Below are 23866 nucleotides of genomic sequence, written 5' to 3' on the forward strand. Positions count from 1 at the left end.
ACCAGAACCCACCTGGCTTTGGATTTTGCATCTCCAGCACCGGCCCAACAACACTGCAACGTTGTCATCCTACAGTTGTCTTTTCATACAACTGTACAATGACCACTTAGATTGGACAGGGGCTTGATGGAGAAATTGCTGAGAGGTCTCTTGTCTTTTCTCCTCTCAAGACATTTTAGCTTTAAGAACTGGACTCGAAGAGATGCCTTGTGCCTTGGCTGACACTAAGGCTTCCGGGAGACTCGCTAAACTCCAGAGGGGCCAAATTTGTCAATCTCGCCTCTGGGTGGGTCAGGTTCAGGGAAGCATTATTATTCCTTCCTCTGGGCCAATATGGGCCAATGCCCCTATCATAACAAGGTTTCACCCCCTTATGGTGCTCCTAAATTATTTATCATCAGAAATTTATCATCTCTGCTCTGCCCATCCCCTTACCAAATTACTTTTTATCATTGGTAGTAATATGTGATTTCTCTAGCAGGGGACAGTGGCATGTCTAGAGGCATTTACTCTGCTACAAATTTTAGGAAGAAAAGGAAAACACGCAAAGTGAAGTTACCTGGGGTACGCCTCAATACTCAAAAAATGTATCAATTTCACTACCACCTCGTCTCCTCCATGAACCTGAAATCGATCTTTGTGTCCTCCCTCCCTCCATTGACCTAATTTTTGAGGAGATGAACAAAGTAGCTTCAAACTCGCCTCCTCCAGCAAAGGATACATCGCTGTATGCTCCCGCTGAAATCTTTTCACATTTCTAGGTGATATCATCATGCTCAAACTCCCAGGGATTGGAAGACCATCCCACAGAATCTGACACAATGCAAACTTTAGAAAGTGGAGACGGCAGAGAGCTAGGTTATCATACATAGCATCCAACCCGAAAGCTTGATTGCCTACAACGGATAGCAAAATGTCAGTTTGTTTTTGTGGCTCATATCCTACCAACAAATGCAGACATTTAAGATGGAGAAGCAGGTTTATTTATTTTCTTGTACATGAATGTGTGATAAATGAGTATGGCTATAAACATAAATAAGCATGGCATTATTTTAGTGTGTGAATATTCATAAATCAATTTATTTAACCAACCATTTCCAAAGGACATATTTATTACCAACAAATTAAATTTCAGATGTTACAGTGGGAGATAATTGTTTTTCAGTGTGAGCAGTGAACACTGGGAAACAATAACACATAAATACGAGGTGACAAATGTGTCACGTTTGTATACTATGAGATTAGTTTGATTTAATGTTGCCGATTACATGTTAATTAGTGTCTCGTCACGAACCACGATGTCAGGTCCATGTTTGTGGCTACTGTAGCAATTGTACTTGAAACTTGCATGCTATTTTTCTGCTTTAAATGGGCTGACCACGTCTAAGATCTGTGATTGACTATGGGACTATTTGTTGGCTCTGAAAAATATAAGGATTATGATAGGGCAATTTATCAGTAGTCGCCATCACCTTCGATGACGGAAGCAAATAAGCTGTTCCAATTTTCTCCACACCTCCTCCTTCTCTTCTTACCTCCACTCATCTCCTCCCCTCCTTTCCTCCACATACTTCTGGGTAGGAGATGACTGGTAGTAGTGGAGTGGAGGAAAGGAGGTGAGGAGTGAAAAGTAATGGGCAAAGACAACCATCCAAAGATGAAAAGGTAGATGGGAACAAAATGTTTTAATTGTCCTTGGTCAGATCCTTAACAATCTTAATCAGTGGTTCTCTAGTCAAAACTGTCAGATAATGAATGGCATCCAAAGCCTACATATCACAAGTGATGCATTTCTCAAAATGGAGGCTCTGTTTCCCTTTGCTAGAATGGATGAATCAACTCATGAGGACATAAGACATGAACTACATCAGTTCGGAAGAAATTTAGAGAGGAAAATACAGTACAGCTGACATCATTAATTGTGTCATATAAAGAGGTTATTTTGAGCTCTTCAAACTGAAAAATAAGTGTTTCAATCCCAGTCAGTATCCTCCTGTAAAAGTGTGTTTTACCACTTTAAAACTTGGGAAAACACCTCCAGGATCTGCAACCGATGCATTTGCTAGCAATCACAAAAACTATAGAATACAACTATGACTTAAGGACATGAGAGTGTGAGAATGCTGTCACACAGCAAGATGTATCAATTAACTGAAAGATGTGTAGATAATTGACTGGCATGTAATATGCATTGCTGAATGTTTTTTTTGTTTGTATTGCTGTATTGTGAGATGTCATTTTTGTATTAATGCATGATGAGATGGCACATTTCCTCCCGGTTTTGATTCCTACCCCTGGTTTTGTGTCCCTTTATGGGTAGTTTGGGAATTGGTTCTGTATCCTATATGTGTGAGAGAATCGGCTCATTTTGTCCAGTGTAACAAAAAAATGGCCTTGTTTATATGTTACATTTGCAAGATGAACATTAAGGTCTAATGTAACTGGCCCCTCTAACAGAACCACCAGCCTGGCCCTTCCAGTTTAAATAGTGTAGAACAGCCATTGGTCCAAGCAAAATGTATCAATGCCATAACAATCTCAGTGAGTAACACTCAACATCACATCAATCAATCAATCAACGAAATTTTATTTATACAGCATATTTCACAGCCATTCTCACAATACGCTTCACAGACAACCCTGGCCTAACCCCCCACAGGAGCAAGCCTAAAGCAACAGTGGCATGGAAAAACTCCCTGTGGCAGATTGGAAGAAAGCTCAGGTCGGCTCAGAGTGTAGATTGGTGACAAACATGGTCAGTCAGTCAATGTTTACATTGTTCATATTGCGGCTCAGACGATGGGCGGGGCCAAGTGGCAGTGGTAGAGAGCAGCAAGTGGCGATGGATGTGGGCAGGGTGGAGGCGACAACGAAAGAGGGGCTGGACTGCAGTGGTGGGGGAGTCCAGATGACAGCACTCTCAAAATTTAGGGGAAGAAAGTAGAAATGGCGACAGTGGTATGAATTGCATAGCTACTAGGACGGGGATCGAGAGCCCATGCGATCATGAGGGGGGGGGCAACCATACCCGCCTATCAAGAGCCAGCCCATGTAAAGTGGGGTCACAGCTGATTGACAGATGGCAGTAAGATAAGGATGCCACCCCACAATACTCTATGGCTCCAGGCTTCTCCCACCCTGTCTCCCGAATATAACTGATTATAAGCCTGAGCATACAGGTGCGTTTTTAATCTAGATTTAAATATTTAGACTGTGTCTGACTCCCTTATAAATTTTGAAAATGTGATCCACAGTAGTGGGGCTCTGTAGGAGAAAGCTCTACCACCTTTCAGGTTTTTAGAAATTCTTGGGACTACCAAGTGGTCTGCGTCTTGAGAACGGAATGACCTTGTTGGCTTATAAGGTAGGAGCAGGTTAGTTATGTACACTGGTGCATGTCCACGCAGAGCTTTAAAGGTCAGGAGCAAAACCTTGAAATATATCCTATGCTTAATGGGTCGCCAGTGAAGCGATACTAGCACTGTGGTAATGTGCTCATACTTCTCAGTTCTAGTCAAGATACGAGCAGCTGCATTCTGCACAAGCTGGAGACTCTTTAACGAGTTATTAGGGCAGCCAGTTAGCAGGGCATTACAGTAATCTAGCCTAGACAACAAAAGTGTGGATCAATTGCGTCTCCCACTGACAGGAAATGTCTTATTTTAGCTATGTTGCATAACTGAAAGAGCAATTCTGGATATGTTTTTATATGCGTTAAATCAGGATCAATGGTAAGACCAAGGTCTTTAACAACCATATTTGGTTCAGCCAAACAACCATTACTGTCAGGTTTCTGTTCCTGTTTTCTGTTTTTTCCTTTTTGGGCCGCCAGATGGCGGTAGTTCTGTTCCTTTTCCCTGGTTAATTGTTTTATTGGTTCCAATTATTCTATTATTGAAAAAAATAGAAAAAATAAAGTGCCACAAATGCAATTATCCAGACAAGAAGGATACTGAAAGATTGCATATATACAACAGGTTAAACTATACATGTGCTGGATCAAAAACTTCTTGACGACAAGTTCATATAATCTAAGGGTGGATATGTAGAACTACTATAGATTTATGAAGCAAAAACTAAGCAGTGTACCCAGCGTCTCCAAATCTATCCAAAATGTCTAAATTATGCATTGCTGTAAATCACAACATGCTCACATATTTCACTACAAAACAACGGTTTTGACTTAAGAAACTCATCGTTGCATCATTTTCAAGTGGGAATTACAAGCTTTCCATCAGTACAGTGGTCTAAAATATCTAGGGGTTCAGAAACGTATCCAAAATCTCTTCAAAAATGAACAAAATGCTTTTTGTCCATTATAAGCACATAAACAGGCCCCTTATGAAGGTTTAAGATGAAACATTGCTATCAAATAAAAAAATAATGCAAAAATATTGTCACACAATACGATACAGTACCTAAATGTGCAACAATTAACTATTGTATGTATTTCTATACTCTGTACTCTCGTATGTTTTCTTGTATCTGGATGGGACGACATGAAAACTATTTTCAACCGTCCACCACGTTTTGGAAATGTTCCAACTCTCACGTTATCACATGCATCACAAAAACTATTACACTATTAACTAACGCTTATATTACAGTGTGAAATATCCACATTATATAATACCACTAACCTATTTAAAGACACTCAATTTCAAAAATAACATATATAACCAAAATATTTTGAGCAGTAATATTTACATAGCAATGATGAAATAGTATCTGTGTTCGGTAGATGGAGACAGAGACAGTAAATCAATGATAGGGGCCTACTGGTCTATCCGCTTCTGTTTTGCTCCAGAAAACCATGTCAGATAGGTCTATCAGCAAACATATGGCTTAGCTCTGCGCAGAAGTCCTCAATATTAATAGTATTTTCCAAGAAATATACTTAAAAGTCATTCACAACGCTTCGTCAGGTGCAGTGTCTTTTACTGCTATCTCAGAGTGAATGCGTAAGTGAATGCGATCATGAGAAAAGTTTTGGTTACGCTGATATATAAACAATATTCCAAGAGCAAAATTAGACGTTATACATCGTTAGAAAGCTTATACTCTCACCTAATAAATGAATGAATTGTCAATTAAGCCAGTCTGTACTCAAAAGGGCGAAAACGCCATAAACGACATGTGTGGTATTACCCACAGCTATTTTGGAAGGTACCCAAGCATCACAAATGCGCGTGTATTTCACAAAGGGATTGTCCAAGACAGTATATGACCACTCAGTCTCAAAAGGGACATCTCTACACGTAAACCAATGGTAAGGTTGTATATTTATTTATGACTGTAGAATGACATGGTATCATTTTTGAAAACTCTCGTTTATTTCGTTATTCAGTGAGCAGCGTTTTCACTGCTGTATTGGCATATCTTACGGCAATTGTCGGGTTTATCTTGTTGCTATGACGGAATATGATTTTTGATTGGTGAAAGAATATTTTTATGAATACCAAGATAGACAATATTGTCCATTATGTCATGGGTGGGGGGATTGTTAAATGAATGACCAGAGCGACAATGGTGGCGCTGCGAAACTCCGTATTCGGCATAGTTGTTGTGTATCGTCTACTAATGAAACTAAAACAAAGCGTTTCTGTTTTTAACTCATACTTTGGTTGCAGTAGCACTCAATGTCTGAGTTCAGCTGACCACTAGTGGCTTTGCGCTAAGAGGTTAACCAAATTTGAAGGAATCGGATGAAGCAGACAGGTAGTTGGTTTTGAGGACATAACTAGTTTAGATAGCTCATCCATGCTAATGGGTGTAAAACAGTTTAGTGCCACTGTCTGTACACCTTTCTGTTGTAACCAAGCACTGGGCTGTTTATTTCTACTAGCAGGAGTAATGTATGATGGAGGAGACAGTTTGGAGATCTGATCACTAGTAGACTCAATTGTCTGCTTGAAAAATATCATTAAATCATTGCTGCTATGATTGGAAGGATAAGTTGAAAATTCAGATGATTGTATTTTAGTCGACTTTTCCACAGTACTAAACAGAAATTTTAGGTTATGTTCATTTTGTTCAATTATTTTTGAGAAAAAGGCAGATCTAGCAGATGCAAGAGCTTGCTTGTAATGAAGGAGGCTATTTGTCCATGCAAGACAAAATTGTTCTAGTTTAGTTGACGGCTATTTTCGCTCCAATTTTCTTGTGGACTGCTTCGGGGCTCGGGTGGTGTCATTGTACCAAGGAGTGTGTTTTTTCTGACTAAAGTTTCTTCTTTTTAGAGGGGCAACTATATCAAGTGAGTAAGAATTAACTGGTTAGGCAACTGGTCCAGTGATACTTGATCAGCATTTCCTTCACTGGAAAGGAATGACTCTGGAAGCATATTTAAAACTTTGGAATGACCTTCTGGTTTATTGATCGGCTGTAGTAGTGTCTAGGCACTGATACAGGTGGATTGGATGTCTTGATATTAAATGCAATAAGGAAATGATCGGATAGTACAGGGTTATGAGGTGCGATGGTAAGATTTACCACACTGATACCATGGGACAGGTATGGCTACGGTTAGTGTGTAGGCTCACAAACATTCTGTACAAAACCAATAGAGTCAATAATAGAGGCAAAAGCTGTTCCTAGGGGATCATCGTGTTTATCCACATGTATGTTGAAATCACCAATAATCACGACCTTATCTGCTGAAATTGCAAGGTGTGACAGAAACTTAGCAAATTCTGTTAAAAGATCAGAATAAGGCCCAGGTGGCCTGTAAACAGACACAAGAAAAAAAGTGATGCCTGCTACTATTTATTTTAGCCAGAACAGGCTCTACACAGTTCATAATAAGAACTACAAGAGGAGAACATATTTCCACTCTTAGGCGTTAAACTCAATATGGACTGACAAATAGCTGCCTCCCCCTCTGCCTGATGGATGACACCTGAGTACTTACAAAACCCACAAGACAGTTTCATTAAGTGCAACATATTCACCAAGTTTCAGTCAGACACAGTACAGTGAGATTATGGTCCGTGATCAATTCGTTTACAAAATCTGCTTTAGGATCGAGCGATCTGACATTTAATACTCCAATTTTTAAGAGTGATTCACTAGTTAGTAGCAACGTGACACGCTTTTATAACAGTGATGTTATCCACATTAGATGTGTGGAGCAGACACAGTCTCAATATAAAAAATACTTATTTCTAGTTCAGTAGTGTTAGTTAAAGGGGCTTTTGGATAAATGCTATTACTGTTCACTAGCTCTGAAACGCACCTTGCAGACAAAGGCGTAGGGCCATATGTCTGAGACACGGGCATATGGATACGTGCAGGTAAACATGAACTGTTTGAACCTTGCGGCCTGGCCGGTGCCCTGATGGAGTGTCAGGATCTGGCCTCACTAAGACTAGCAGCTATATTATTAGATAGGCCTCTCCAGCTCGAGTGGAGTCCGTCTCTCTTCAGTAGGCTTGGCCTTCCCCAGAAATCAGGCCAATTATGAATAAATCCTATACCACTAGATGAGCACCACTTCGACAGCTAGTAATTTAGCAATGATAGCCTACTGTAAACCTCATCGCTCCTACAAACTGGAAGTGGGCCAGGACATATTACTTCCAGACACATCTTTTTAGCCACTGCACACACCGATACAAGGTTATTTTTAGTGACCTTCGATTGCCTCAAGTGGATGTCATTGGTGCCGATGTGGATAATAATTCTAGAATATTTACGTTTACTTTTAGCCAGAACTCTTAAATTAGCCTCAACATCGGTAGCTCTGGCACCAGGCACACACTGTAATATGGTCGCTGGTGTCTCTAATCTCACATTTCTCAAAATACTATCCCCTATGATCAGGGCTTTCTCAGTTGGTGTGTAATTGAGTGGGGAATATCAGTTGGAAATGTAAATTGGGTGTTGCTCAGCGGCCCTAGGCCAACAACTACGTTTCTTCTGCACTGTGACAAAATCGTCCTGCAGCGAGGACACTGGCAGCAGAGAAACACTCGCATCTAGACTAGCATCTGGCTCAGGAAAAAGGGAGTCTAACAAAGCCTCATTCTCCAGGATCTGATATAATGTTCGGATGCAGGCCTCAGCTCAGCTACTTTCTGTGCCAATTCTAAATTAAGCTGACACTTACCACAAATACCATTACTAGTAAAATTGGCAACAGAGCTAAGGCTAAACACGCAACAGACAGTACAGGAAATGGAAGCCATGATGCACATTTACCGTATGTTTCTTTAGTTGTTAGCTTCTTTCAAGATTGGGATGGCAGGTATGCCATCCCGCCAAGTTACGCCTTGGCGGGGGCATGCCCCATACCTATACAGCACCGAGAGTTTGGCACTTTTCAGGGTTCCCCACAGAAATAACCACAACAGCCACAGACACTCAGCCCTTAAAAACATTAAATTCTGTACATTCTGACCCCATTTCAACAGACAGAATTCATAAACAACTTCACATGTCCACACAATAAAGCCCCAAACTAAGGGGATTTTGCGTTTTCTCCTTCTTCTTCTTCTCATTCTTATTTTTCCTGCCGCCTATCCCACTAACAACATGTCTCCCCATTGGACATTTCACTGACACCAGCCAAATCTGCACCTACACGACCCAATCAAAAACGCGCATACACACGCAAAATACCCATCCATTTTTACTCTGAAACATTTCCCGTTCAAACAGCTAGTCCGCCTGTGGCCTAGTGGGTAAGGTTACAGTCTTGGGAACATGGGGTCGTAGGTTCAAGCCCAGCTTGGAACACGTTTCATTAACTTGCTTCGACCCTCACTAATAATTGTCTACTACTTCTTAATTATTGCTTTTGCACCATATCTACCCGCCGTTCACCGTTCAGTTATTAACTGGCTACAATATTGCTAAGATATATGCATTATGACTTACCGTCTGTACGTTCAGTTATTTACCGGCTACAATATTGCTAAGCCATATGGATTCAACGGAAGCTCTTCTGTGCTTACTGGCTTGTGTTCTTCTTTAAAACCACCGGCAGGTTCGCTAATGATATTTCACGCATTGCATAGCTATGGCATTATAGCTAACGAAGTCACAGACTGGTAAACCTCACTCACTCACGGCCACCCATATGCATTTCATGACGCAAATGTATTCCTTTTATTTAAAAGTTACACCAGTTCACCACTGTGCCATTTCTACTAACTATATTTCTTCACTTGGCTACCGTACAAAACCTTAATATCAGCAAACGCCACGTTTCTACATTCATGTTACCTCGCCCTGTTCTCTATCTAGCCACATACAAACAATTACTACGTATGTACGTTCTGCAACTCCCCATTAAAACATTACATTTAAAATCATGATTCACTCATAAGTATAACTACTAGCACTGAACATGAGAAAAACACATTCGTGCAATAGATTACATTACATTACAGGCAAATAATGTGCGCAATGTTATTTAACCCTCCACTTCAACAACTAACGTTCAATACCGACTGTTATATATACCATTTGATAAGGAATATAAGCTCGCTCATGGTCACTCCATTTACTTCGCACTATACTCCGTGATCATGTCAACCTTCACCTACATGCCCATTCTGCGAAAAACATATTGTTTCAACTACGGAATTTCGTAATTTCATTTTAATTTCTCTCACACTGTTGTTATTCTCTCATATGCAAAGCCTGCTGGGACATATGCGTCTGCTCCTATTCTCCACTATCATGTTTTCCGGTTTTAGTTTAGCAAAACAGCGAAGAGGATTCCTACCTGCAGATAAGCCTATCAAAATGCCTTATAAACCTTACAAACACTAAAACTGCATCTCCACGAAATAACAGACAACGGAGCAGGACAGAAGGCTACACAAGTTGCGACCTAGGGAGTTATAATTCTACGGGTGTGTTGATTATTTTGTCAGTCAAGGCTCGTTGGATGGACGTCAAATCCGTGAGTACATACCATCTGCGTTCCTGATGCGTTTACGCTTACGCCACTGCATCCTTTCTCACAGCCACTGTTTCACATATATAGCAAACCGAAACTGCTGAACGGTACACGCTCATCAGGCTGTACGGATTCACACAACGATAGCCATAATCCACAACCGTTTCTTGCAGGGTCACATTTCTCACTCTCATAATAAAACGCTTTGCAAAAAGAACTGATATCTCATAAAAAAAACACGTTTTCAACGTACAAAAATGCCAAGTTACTAAAAAGTATTGATATCAAAATGACGCCAAGTTACGATACTACAAACAATATAGGCTATCTTGCCTCACCGAAATGACATAAGATGTATCTCAAAGCAATGCTACCCAATATTTCCTCAGTTCTTTCAAGTCACTTGGCCCTGTGTATAAGCATGCACTACATGAACAGGCCAAACATGTGTGTGGATGGCTCTCTCACAGTCAAGATTGATTGAATAGGTGTGTGTATGTCCAATTTGTACTGGTATGTAGGCCTATGTATTTCGCTGCCCAGGCTTTCTGTTGCGTGAATGATAGTATGTTTATTGGTACAAGTGTGTTCGTGAATGTGAATGTAAGATGCTACCAGGGAAATGTCCCCATGCGGATAAAGAAGTTCTCTATGTATGTATGTACAATATGTGTTTTACATGCAGTATTTATTGTACGTAGCAAATATACAATAACTTGCACATGTACTCAAATTCAGTTCAAAAGCAAGTATAAACATGTTTTCTGGAGAAATGTGCTTCCTGTCGTTGCTCAGCAGCAGTTCTGTACATTAATGAATTTATACATTAATTTCAATGTACAATGTTCAATGTGTTCCATGAGGCAATTCGAAATATTTGTCTCTTTGATCTGACAGAAAGTTTGCATGACATTGTGAAATGGTAAGATTAGAAAACACAGGGCCAAGTGACTTGAAAGAACTGAGGAAATATTGGGTAGCATTGCTTTGAGATAGCCTACATCTTATGTCATTTCGGTGAGGCAAGATAGCCTATATTGTTTGTAGTATCGTAACTTGGCGTCATTTTGATATCAATACTTTTTAGTAACTTGGCATTTTTGTACGTTGAAAACGTGTTTTTTTTATGAGATGCGATTTACTTTGGCGAGTAATCAGAAGAAAGTACAGAACACAACAGCAGTAAAAGGAACCTTCTCAGGGCACAATTTCCCAGAATCCCTATACATACTGATTTATGACATGGTACAGCTTGTAGGGAATATCTTGTTGCATCTGTCATCATTCCTGGAGGGTGGGTGTGGGGGGGTTTACTATGTTTTGGTCCAGAATGTGTTGGTCCTTGCTGGAGATAATTCCATCGACCTTAACAAGAGCTCCAGGATCTGTAAATGCACAACAACCCCACAACATCAAAGATCTGCTATACATTTCACCATTGGAATGATGCCCTTTTCATCATAGGTGTTCTTCTGATGCGAAAACCACTACTGGTGTACCCAGCCAAAAGGCTGTTTTTTGTTTCTTCTGAATACAGCACCCAGTTCCAATCAATGTTCATAACTGGAACGTGGTACTATGGTAAAATGAGACAAAAACTGAAATTTCTGTCAACAGAAGACTTATTTGGAAAAGAACATCATACCTACAATGAAATATGGTGGTGCCCCAGAATGATAAACTGAATTGAATAGCATTTGAGATAACCAACTCTAACCTGCTGTTCATGTGGTGCCATGTCAACATTTTGGCGAATCTTGTCTGCAACCTTGCTGCTACACAAGATTTCCTCCCAGGCATAACACTCACTCATAACATCAGACCCAAATGACGCTTGAAAACTCTGAAAGCTGAAAACTCTAACAATATATTAGGCAAATTATTTTTATGTATGCATCTGTTTTTACATTTCCTGGATTTGAGAAAAAATAAACTCCATCATAAAATAGTTATCTAATACCCAGAAAACACTTGACTTAGCTGAGCAATTAGCATATATATAGCATTTAATACTGTCAGGAAATAAACAAACAAAAAACATATACACAGACTTTCCTTAAAAATGAATTACTGTATCATCCAATTACATGCTTTTTAAATTTACTATAATAAATAGCTAATTAAATTTTAATTAAAGTCATTGAGAATATGGATTTGAACAGCTTGTACAAATAGATTGTATCAGGAGAAAGAAGAACAGAATGACAAAACGGCAATCATAATTATAAGTATACTGTATTTTTTGTACTGCACAGATTTTAGATTTGTAATGAGAAAATAAGGGGGGGGGAGATTCTTATTCCTGAGAGCTGGGACTTGCTATGGTGATGTCTTGTAAGGCCTAGTAACAATTCCATAGTCTATGTACTGTAGGAGAAAACCTAATGAAAGATTATCGCTGCAGCAATGTTGGGGCAAAGCTCCAAGGGTGAGCTGTACTTTGTCATGGACTGCAGACCTAATCCACATACTGTACCATCCATACCAAGTTTGGTGTGTCTTGGATGTAAGAGTACAACTGAAATAATTTGAAAACTGCAATTTTGAAGTAGTGCTGTAGCACCACCTAAGAAAGCAGTGGCACAAAAATGATTTTTTTGTGTGTTTGAATTGACAAACTTGACCTACATGGGTCCCTCTTCAATTTGTACATTTCAGAAATTTGAATAGAGGCTGGATTTAAAGGAGCTGTGGTTAAATATGAATATGCATGAATTGTGGAAATGGTATTTAATTTTTTAAAAGAATTATTTAAGAAGCAGACATGCTTCTCAGGACTGTTGCACGGAAGCTGTCTGAGGGTTCCTGTCAAATGTCATACAATTTGGGCTTATAGAGCCAATGCAAATGGGTATTGTGCAAAAAGTGGCCACTATAGGCCATATTGCACTACAAGCATGGGTGTAGAGCAAGTTTATTTGCTCAACTACTTGATTTGCTGAACAACAACAAAAATCCTAGGATATAGATTTTAATTCATAATAAATCAACTTGTATGTGAATTCAAATATTATTACTTTAATTGAAGCAGGCAACGTTAAGTGTTTATGTTAAAGTAATAATCTCGAAGATTTTCATTAAAATAAATGTCTGTTAAGTCACTATCTATCGCCGAATTAGGTAACACAATGGTGATTGAGCCTATTATTATATTAATTCGTATTATTATTATTATTATTATTATTTATGATTAAAGAACTGGGTGTCTGTGGCGACATTCCTGGGAGAAAACCACAAGCGGCGAATAGTTAGTGACGTGTTTTCCATCAACCATCAGTGGTTGGTCCACCAGAGAGGGTAGGCGGAGCTAACGCAACAGGCTCGCTCTTCAACTCACTTGTGTGTGAGCGGCGTACTGTTTTTTCTGGTGTCTGCTAGTGTTACAATAACAGAGAAGTGGGGGGGTTATGGAACCCTAAAAAAGTTTTTGTGTAACATGAGAGGTCATATTATTTGTTGATGTAGGTTTCATATTACAATATACAATATACGTATTATCAATACAATATTGATGACAATGTAACGTTACTAAATTACATAGCTATTTGCACAGCTAACGCTAGCTACTGGACCATGTCAAGAAAGGCAACATTAGTTTAGACAACGTTGCGCACAGTATACATCTCTCATATCAGGTAATGTTGCGCTAGCTAGCTAATGTAATTAACACAATCTAATGTCAGATAATTAGAAAAAAACGCTAGCTAACGCTACTGATTGGTACCAACCTCGCAAACCGTCTCCCGAATGCAATGCTACCTTGTTGCAATGTAGCTAATTAAAGGCCAGTTCAGATCAATGATTTGCAAAGAGATTGGATGCAACTTGCAAAATTCCAAGACATCTGATTGTAAACGTTCTAAAGCTGCACTTGGCGATTTGACAAGGTGGGTCTTTTGAGACCCCAGGCAACAGCTTCAGATGCTCTGCAACTAACCAGTTCACACCACTGCAATTTTCTCTGCAACATTTTAAAACCGTTTTGTCTCGTTGCGAATCATTGATCTGAACTGGCCTTAACATTACCGTTATTTACATTGCCATCAAGTTCATCAATATATTGATCGGAATAAAGCCGGGGTTTAGGTGGAGCAGAGCCGGGTCTGATTTCTGTGTAAAGATGTCAAGCCGGAGAAAACTAAATAAAAGAATACGGCAGTACGGATTAGCGTTGTTATTTTATTACGCTTCCTCATATGTTCCTTCAGCCTTGATGCCCTTTTTTTTTGATGAAATCTCCTTTGTTTTTGTTTTACTCTTCTTGTTAATTTAACACACAGCTCAGCTTTATTCTCGAACAGTTTAGCTAGCAAAACCAGAAACACCAGGGGTAACATTTTGCAAGGCAGTTGTTTCAAAAATATCACACAACAAGCATTCACGAAAAGACTGTTTATTGTGCACAAGATACATAACTGCACGAGCCACAGCGAATCCCGCAAATTCTTCTCTGCAGTGTAAAGATGTTCATACCAGGCAAAAGGTGGATAAAGAACGTTTGTGGAAATTGATCATCACTAATTCTACCCCAGGTCTGCTACAGCATTTTAACCCAGCTCGGCAGTGTAAAGACAGCTTAAGTTAGCCTAATGTTAGACAATGAGTATGTACATAACGTTACTTTTATAACAACCATTTTTTATTCAGTAAATAGTAAGTGTTATGATTGGCGTGGCCCAGATGCCAACTGACTGACGTCACACAGGCGACACTGGTTGGATCCGGTTGGATCTATGGGAAGTGAGGTCCAAAAACACACCTGCAATTACTGCTTCTCGCCATTGGTACCGCCAAAGAGAACGAAACTGAAATCTTCTAGATTGTAACTTTAACAAATATTGTTAATTCAATTTGTGAAAATGTTTCTTTTGTCTGACTTCAACAATGTAGCCGACGGTTTTGCGAAAGTGCACATATAGTTTACATAGGCCTACGCCAGTTAAGTCCAATTTCCCGCATTTCTATTTGTAGGTGAACTTAAATGTAGCCGGTTAACTTCATTATAGCCAATTGTCGCAATCCTGTGTTAAGAAGCTAGCAGTTTGACAAGATGGATCGGTGGCTCAAAACAGGATCAATTAAAAAGAAATGGAATGAAATCCCCAACACTACAGGCAAGGTGAAACAACATGACCTTGAGAATGCAAGAGGTACAGAGATAATTTCTGGTGAGTACACAGTCAACGATTTGCCTCCTGCAAACGAGTGCAACACTCAAAATATTGAAACTCACTGTGAATGTGGAAAATCCACTGTTAAAGTCAAACAAAAGTAACACAGCCCCCTGGGGACAAATAAAGTTCCACTACTACTTCTACTACTACAGCAACTGTCTAAAAATGTGCATTTTTTGCAACCCAACCCACGTTGTGTTTTTTGCTACGAAACTCTGGCTAACGAAGCTATGAACCACCACCATGGTTAGGCGGAACTTTGAATCCAAACATAAAGAACACATATGAAAGCCTATTGGGTTTTTTTGAAAGAAAATGTGATGAACTTAAGAAACACATGTTGAGGGGGACTTCACAGTTTTTTGCACCTGGGGAAAATGCTACGGCTACGGAGACTTCATACAGGGTATCACTGTGGATCGCAAAAACGGGAAAAACTCATTCTATAGGGTAGAATTTAGTCAAACCAGCTGCGAAGATTATGGCTAACATATTGTTTGGGGAAAAAGCAAGTGATGAAATAAACAGGGCTCCTGTCCAATGACACCGTCCAGCAGAAAATAATGTCCACGGTGGTTGTTTGCAGCCGTAACAGCCATTAAGTTCTATGGAACTCCAATTAAAGATATCTACTATTCAGTTCTGACTATCTAAAACGTGAATTCCAGATATCTCCATTTAAATTACAACTAGTCGTAACTCAGATTCGAGATTTCTCAACATTAGTTCTGACTAAACATAATACAAGTACTAGTCAAAATACAATTGTAGATATCTTGAACTGGAGTTATGACTAGTCAAAAGTGGAGATTCCTCGAATTTCAGTTATTACTAGTCAAAAATCCTTTTAAGATATTTACAAAGAAGTTATGGATATCTTGAAAGGAAAGGAAAGTGATCTTATTTTGAAGATATCTTCAATTATCATTCTGACTCATCGGAATACATTTATAGATATCTTCAATGATCATTTTGACAAGTCCACCATGAACATAGGTAGTTCAAACCGTTGGGTTGGCGGGTATGCCATCCCGGCGGCATGCCCCATACCTATACATCACCGAGAGTTTGGAACTTTTCAGGGTTTCCTACAGAAATAAAACCGGAGCTGAACTGTGCTTACTGGGCTGCTTTCTTAAAAATCACAAGCAAATGACAGCGTGAAAGAACGTCTTCTTATTGCAAAGCCGTTTATAGCTATTTAACTGAGTAGGTGTTTATAACTTTATTTCCTTATGCAAAAAACCATTGACACCATTGTACCTGCTCTGTTGGTGGCTTGTTGGTAACATGCTTGCCTATGGGACCATTGGGGCTCGGGTTCAAAACTAGCCTCAGGCAAATCTGTCATTCCTTATGCAAGCTTATTTCTTTACTAATATTTTATAATTCCCGGTTACTTTAAAACTATTGCATTTGCAACTGTAAAACGGGAACACTATCATTTCATGTACAAACTCCACATAGTACTATTGTGACTGAGTATCGTTCGTCCCCCAGTGAGCACAAGATCGAAGACAGAAGCTATGCTAGAAGTTAAGTGTGCTGCTTTCGCTGACCTGTACGTCACTCTCTCTTCCTCGTCAAAATACATCTGGTCTCTTTAGTGCAGTGGTCTCAAACTCATTGCCACAGAGGGCCTTGTGTATGCAGGTTTTAATTCCAACCGATTAATGCTGCCTTAATTGATTCCAATTACTCATGCAGCCATATGCATATAACTGCATTGAAGCACAGAATATAAGCAACAGTTGTTATTTAGACAACACAAATAACACATTTTGCTTTATAATGCATTATGTGCAGACCTACAGCCCTAATTCAGCAAATTATTAATGATATAATCAAGGTCTGAGGCTGGAATAAAAACCAGCATGCACACGGCCCTCCATGGCTCTGAGTTTGAGACCACAGCTTTAGAGGCTGGATGAACTTCAGACACTAATTAAGTTTCTTCTGTCTGAAGGGATTGAATCAGAATCTGCAGGAAACTGGATGAAGCAGCAGTTGCAGGAAACTTCTCCAGATGGTACTTCGATGCCCGCTCTGTGGTGCATCGGGCACTAAGAGAACTGGCAAAGGTGCTGGCACACCGCACACCCATCCCCCGCACACCCTGTCAGGGGTGGTGGGGGAGACCGTCACCGGCCTGCTTGGCGCTGTCACATATCCAGCCAATCAGAGAGTGTTAAGCAGAGCCTTTAGTGATGTGGCGGTGGGCATGGCCGTGTGCATGCATGAAGACCTGCGCCCAGAGGGATGGGCTGAGGAGCGGGGTTTGCTGGTGGTGGGCCAGGGTCAGCATGGTGGGGGTGCTCCACAGGGACAGCCTCCCCTGGGGCTCTGCAGGTTGCCTGAGGGGGAATAATGGCACTTTCACCACTTCCATTGACAATGCCCTCTTCGCGGCTGCAGATACATCCCTGAACGCCGGCCCAACCGCACCTGAGGAAGAGGAGGAAGAGCGGATTGCTGTAGCAACAGAACCTGTGAACACTGCAATGGAAACTGAGACACCAATGACATCTCTGATGGAAATAGACTCACCCAAGACATCACTGATGGAAAACGAGGCAGGCATGACATCACTAGAGGAAATTGACTCACCACTGACATCACTGGTGGAAAGGGAGGCAGTCATGGCATCACTAGAGGAAATGGACTCACCAGTGACATCACTGGTGGAAAGTGAGGCAATCATGACATCACTAGAGGAAATGGACTCATCAATGACATCACTGATGGAAAGTGAGGCACCCATGACATCAATGGTACAAACTGACATAGTCATGGCAACACTGAAGGAGATCCACACAACTGAGGAACCTCTGGTGGAGAAGAGAGGTAAGGAGAATGGATTAAGTACTGTAAGAAAAGCTCTTCCCACTGATTCAGCACCTTACATGGCATGTCTGCCAATCTGTCATGTCATCAGGACTCAGGCTAGACTGGCAGGGTTTTTTTAGTTTGACTGGCTGTGATTGGTTATTTGCAATTGTGGAACATGACAAAAGTACAGATGAAAAGTTTAAGAAGAAAGTGTGCAGAAACTATGTTTGTATTGTTGAGATATTCCAAATATTGCTTAATGAGATGTCTGTGTGACTGCACTTTGATGTGGAGATTCCTGTTCCACTGAATGACGCAGCGGGTGATAAATCTCTGGACCATCCACACAGTAAGTCACAGGTAATCCAAATCCAAAGTTGGGTGGACAATGTTGAAAATACTCTTTTCGTTTTGCATCCAGTGGCTAAATAATCACAATTAACAGTATTTCCCAGCAGAGACACACAGAGAGGCTGTGCTGAAGGAGTCTCTCTCTCTCATCTTTTTCAGAGAAGAAACAAAAAAACGTTAAGCGCTTCTTCAGCCGACTGTGGAAGGCCCTGAAACGCAGCTGCTGCTGTGTTACCATGGAGATTGACTGAGATTTCAAATGCTTACATGTCTGTCTGTTAGTGTGCCTGTCTTTCCTGTCAGTCTGTGTGACTTTTCTGTCTGCCTTCCTGTCTGTTTTTGTCTCTGTCCATTTTAGATATGACCTTGACCAAGAAGAATCACTTATCATAATTCATATAGTGCAAAAAAAAAAAAAAAAAAAAACAGAAAGAAGGATTTCTACTTCAGAGTTTGACAGAAATGAGAAATACTTTCATCACAAATTGCAGATAATGTCCAGGAAGGTAGACATAACAGACATATTCTGTCACATTGGGAATATAATGCGACCGCGCAGGCACACCTGTGTGTTTTTTTGTTGTGTAGGAGACAGTGATGAGTGTCGGCATTTATGGCTTCTCCTTGTGTATTCTCAGAAACAAAATATTTTTAAATATTAATTTAAGGATTTGAACAGACACAGCTGAATACTGGTGGGATACTAGAAGGATACTCTAAAAGGGAAGCCAGGGCTCACACTTGGTCTCTGTGAGAATTCCTGCACCACAACTGTGCTACTCGCTGTTCATATTTAATAATGAATCACTTTAATATCATCTCTCTCTCTCTCTCTCTGGTGCATTGCATGCTGGGGGGAGAGGAAGGGGGTTGGTGTGTGGGAGACAGAGCTTGGTGAGTTTTCTTGCTTTTTCACTTGTTTCCCCTTTTTCTTTGTTCTTCTATTTCCGTGCATGTTTTTTTTATTGTTTTGCTTTATAGTGTTTTTGTTTGGTTTATTTGTGGTTTGTGTATATTTCTCCTCAGGAGGAGATGCCACCCCTATCCCTCCACCATGGCTTCAAGTGTGTACCCGAGCTGAACGTTACAGTGGAGGAAGTTTTGCTTGTTGTGGGAGAGCAGGTGAACCCTGGTGACATCGTTTCTGCTTCACAAATGAATAAAGCAGTTGTTTTCTTGAACTATAAAACTTGTTGAAACTGGTCTTATTATAAACAAAATGTGAGTACAGGTGACGCCATTACTTTTGCCTTCAGTCAAAGTAACTATTTTGAATGCGCCACCATTTATCCCAAATTAAGTTATATAAGGCGAGTGGCACATTTCGGAAAATTTGTTAGAGCGTTTTCTCTAGAATGTAAAAACAAAAACGCTAAAACATTTGATGTCTTTTAGACATCAAGTGTTCATGTTTTTAGATTCACTGGCACAAATGCTTGATATTTTGCTGAGCACGATAACAGAACGTACATGATTTATGCTACCACAGGTAGTCCCCAGGGTTTTCTCTGTGGGGCATTTGGCCATATTAGAATCTAGTGTCCCAAACAAACAGTTGGAAACACCACAACCGGCCCGACCACTGCTAATTCCTAAGCCACCGGCAACGGCGGTGATGGCCAGGCTCAGGCGGAGCAGAGTCCGCCAGCAACCTCCCAGAGTAAAGCTCCTGACTCTAGCGATACTGAGAACTCTATTGCTGGGGGATCCAAACGGTTGTCGCTCAACTCTGAACAGCTAGCCAAAAATCCAGCGAAGCAACTAGCAGAAAGCGCAGCGAAAAAATGAAAGATATTGGCGGTTGAGGAATCAGAGCCGGCACATACCATTGAGGCAACCGCAACAGCTCAGTTACATGTTAAGGGTGGTGAGTTTTCGACAAGCAACAAAACCGATTTGATCATAATATCTTCTCCTGTTGTTAATGACCCGATTCCAAGCAAAAGTACAGATGGATAACTAACAACACATGACAGCTACGCGACTGACACAAATTCACAGGTAGTTTTAGAGTTTAGTGAAGAGGATATGAGTGAATGCAAGTCACTGACAGATGTGCCTTTTACTCAGGGTGACTCGGCGACAGATTCACCCCTTTACACTTTAAAGGAATTAAATGCGTTCTTAGACGAGGCGTAGCGAAGACCTGGAGTTAATTTAACTTTTTTCCCGATAGGGAAAAATTCATTAGGTCAGTATCTACACTCTAAAAGGCCGTTGGATATGATGACCTAAGCAAAAGGAAACGTTTCCATCTTAGTAAATATGTAACAATGATCAGACATGGTTGGATTGCTAGTAAAAAAAACTGTTGGTAAAAAATCTAAATTAGCATGCATCATGGGGTGTCCTTTTTCCTATGTATCTTTCTTCTGGCTGTCCTCTTTTTTCCCTATTTTTAATCTCATGGAGATTCTAAGGGTGGGATCCCTAAATATTAATGGAGGTATGGACAGGGCTAAAAGGGCAAGTGTTTCAGAGGTAATACAACAAAAGAAACTGAACATAATTTTTCTCCAGGAAACGCACACTGATAGTAACAATGAAGTTGAGTGGGCAATGTTATGGGAAGGGGAGTCTGTGTTTAGTCATGGGACAAATTTTAGTGGTGGTGTGGCTGTTATTTTTTCTCCTGGTCACAAATGTACTCTTTTGTGTACACAAGAAATAGTGAAGGGATGTGCTAGGTTAGTCAAGGTGGAAACTGAGGGAAATATTTTCTTTTTTTATCAATGCTTATGCCCCAAATGCTGGTCAGGAAAGACTACAGTTTTTTTTAGGAAATTGAAGGATGTGTTGCAACAGTGCAGTGGGGAGGGATGCATTATTTTAGGAGGAGACTGGAACTGTACTGTAGATTTTACCGATGACCGCACTGGAGAAGAACCGCACCCTCCCTCTGATTAGATTTTATGTCTGATACTTTTAACAACAGAATTATGGAATGTTTCATTGCACTTGTGGGTTTTACTGATCACCATCTTGTGGTTTTAAATGTGTGTCATCTGCTCCAATAAATACGACTTATTGGCATTTTAACACATAATTATTGAAAGATGTGTTCTTCTGTGAACAATGGTGGGGGGGAAAGATTGGCTTTGAAATCTAAGGCAACGGTGGGAGGTTGGGAAAACTCAAATGAAGGTTTTCCGTTTGCAGTACACTGGTTTCTGTACTGCAAGGGTGAAGGGTATGTTTAAAGCACTTGTGTAGGACATCACAATTATTTAACAGAGAATGCTTCATCAAAATAACCACTGGTTTGGTCACGTTTTGGCAGCATTAAGGACATGGATGCCCCCAATGCAATCTTTTTTAATCTTGAAAGAACCTATGCAAAAACTAAGCAAATAGTCTCCTTCTGTCAGCCAGGAAGCCTGACAACAGACAGCGGTGAGATGTGCTGGCTTGCAGTGAACTTCTACTCCGCTTTGTACATGGCCGAGAGCGCCACTCAGCTCCTGCAAGGGCTACCGCAGCTCAGACCGGCACGAAAGGAGGAGCTGAACTCTAAGATCATACTACAGGCATTTACTACTGCTTTCCTCAGGGTGCACCCCTGGACTGGAGGTCCAGGGGTGCACCCAGAATTTTATAAGCACTTCTGGGCTAATGTTAGTGGTGATTTTCACGAGGTGTTCATGAGGGATTTTTACCAATATCTTCTCGGCGTGCTGTGATGAAATTGATACCAAAAAGGGGGGGATGTCTCTTAAATAATTGGAGGCCTGTAGCCCTTTTGTGCACGGACTATAAGATCCTGTCCAAGTGTCTTTCAAATCATCTGAATACACACCTTGCCTCATGAGTACATACAGATCAATCTTATTGCATCCCAGATTGGTCAGTAATGGATAATTTATTCCTCATAAGAGACACACTGGACTGTAAAATGTCTAATTGTAGCATTTCACTAGGTAAAGAGAAAGCTTTTGATCGTGTTGATCATGACCACCTTTTTAAAACTCTAAGGGCTTTGGGTTTTGGAGATGGTTTTTTATCCTGGCTTAGTTTATTATACGCAGATGCCTGTTGCATGTGTAACAGGCCCTACTGTACTGGGCATGTAAACAGATAATAAACCTGTAAAACAGGAGGAATAATGCAGCAGAGGAAACTTGCTGCCATTCGTCTGGTCGGTCTTGCCAGAATTTATTAAATAAACACATTGTCAAATGCTTTATGTTTTCCTTTTTTTTCTACTCATCCACTTAATCGCAAGTCTCTCTTTGTTTTACATTCAAACACATGCACCTCAAAACGAACAAATTCCATAAAAATAAAAAAATAAAATAAAAATGCAGTAACACACATTTGTCCATAAACAAATATGGAAATGAATCCATCTGCTATACCATCATTATTATGACTCATATGAGAATAACTTTCTATATAGTCGATCATAACAGTCTGTTACTGTACACTTTTATCCAGTGCTGAATAGTTCAGACAGACAACGGTCATATTCGGCATTTTCAAATGTATTATATAACGATCTCATAACAATCCATCGCACATATTTATAAACCGTTGTAAATTAACTTAAAGGTAACAAGAATTTGCTGCGGTGTTGTCTAAAAACTGGCAGCTATATCAAGTCCAGGGAGCGCGATGCTCTACTGTCTGAGGAAATATCTATCGGCCGATTACCCCCGCGCGTAGCAAGGGGTAAAGCGGGCAACGTATGCCGGCACGGGTATGCGTAATGAAGCGTAGTTAATACTGTATAAAACAGGGGGAGTCGTACCGATGCTCGTACCCAACCCACACAGCGAACTGAACGTAGTTTCGCTTACTGTTTATTTTCGCTTTCGTGGCTTTTATACACGAATATGCTCTAAAAGCAGTACATGGATTTAAATTCATCCTATATTACTGGGGTGGTCCTAGCTCAGAATTATGAAAACAAGCTTTCGGTAATAATAATAATAAGAAAGTCTGGACCAGGGCAAAGGCAAATTAGTTCGCTGTCTTATTGCGGAGGGGGTGGGTAAATTTGAAAATACCTACGAAGACAGCCTGAGACGGAAGGAACTAGAAGGGAGCACCGGTGTGTTAGCCGAGTCTTGGAAGATAGTTAACAACCATGTGCTACCCTACTGTACTTCCGACTGTTTCGTTGCTGTGCTTGCAAAAGAGCTTGTAAATAAAAATCAGTAATCTCCAGACTTGTAGATAAATCAGATTATTTAGTGGTTTGCCGATGAATGCACCTATGTTTAAATGACGTTGTAAGCAAGCCGTATTGCACTTGTCTTAAAGCTCGGTGTTCATGGCGTTTGGTGTTCAACCCTTCAAGTTAAATCTGTATCTGACTTTCATGATTAGTGATTTACAATCTGATCAAGAATTTTTGACGTGAATGGCAAGAAACACGGGAATTCCAATTTGATTACTGGATTATTTATATTATTATGATCATACATTTCATTCATGAAATTGCACGCTGTTACCAAGCAAATAAATTAATACGTTGAGTGATTGTTATGCAGGCTACGTTGCGATTTAAGTTTATGGTACGTCTTGAAAGCGTTTACTTTCTCACGTAGGCTATTTACGAGTTAACGAAATATTACCAAATTAACAAACTGAAAAAAGGTCTCTC

General features: G+C 40.3%; 2 protein-coding genes across 4 annotated transcripts in view; both read right to left on the reverse strand.

Annotated features, from left to right (window-relative positions):
* ifngr1 (interferon gamma receptor 1) overlaps window positions 1–23866 on the reverse strand; it is a 167789-nt gene that overhangs the window by 11646 nt on the left and 132277 nt on the right. The window lies entirely within an intron of this gene.
* Window positions 14285–22629, reverse strand: LOC135247748 (uncharacterized). Of its 2 annotated transcripts, none has more exons than XR_010328290.1 (3): window positions 22345–22629; window positions 17629–17759; window positions 14285–17526 (listed from the first exon to the last, which is right to left on the reverse strand). XR_010328290.1 is itself a non-coding variant. In XM_064321544.1 (3 exons), exons 1-3 carry the CDS (start codon window positions 22428–22430, stop codon window positions 17270–17272), a joined length of 624 nt encoding a protein of 207 aa, XP_064177614.1. In that variant the 5' UTR covers window positions 22431–22629; the 3' UTR covers window positions 14285–17269. The 2 variants fall into 2 exon arrangements, 1 of the variants encoding a protein (XP_064177614.1); XM_064321544.1 differs by having other exon boundaries at window positions 17629–17909.

This window comes from Anguilla rostrata, chromosome 2 (assembly GCF_018555375.3).
Source record: "Anguilla rostrata isolate EN2019 chromosome 2, ASM1855537v3, whole genome shotgun sequence".
In the NCBI taxonomy this organism is placed as follows: Eukaryota; Metazoa; Chordata; class Actinopteri; order Anguilliformes; family Anguillidae; genus Anguilla; species Anguilla rostrata.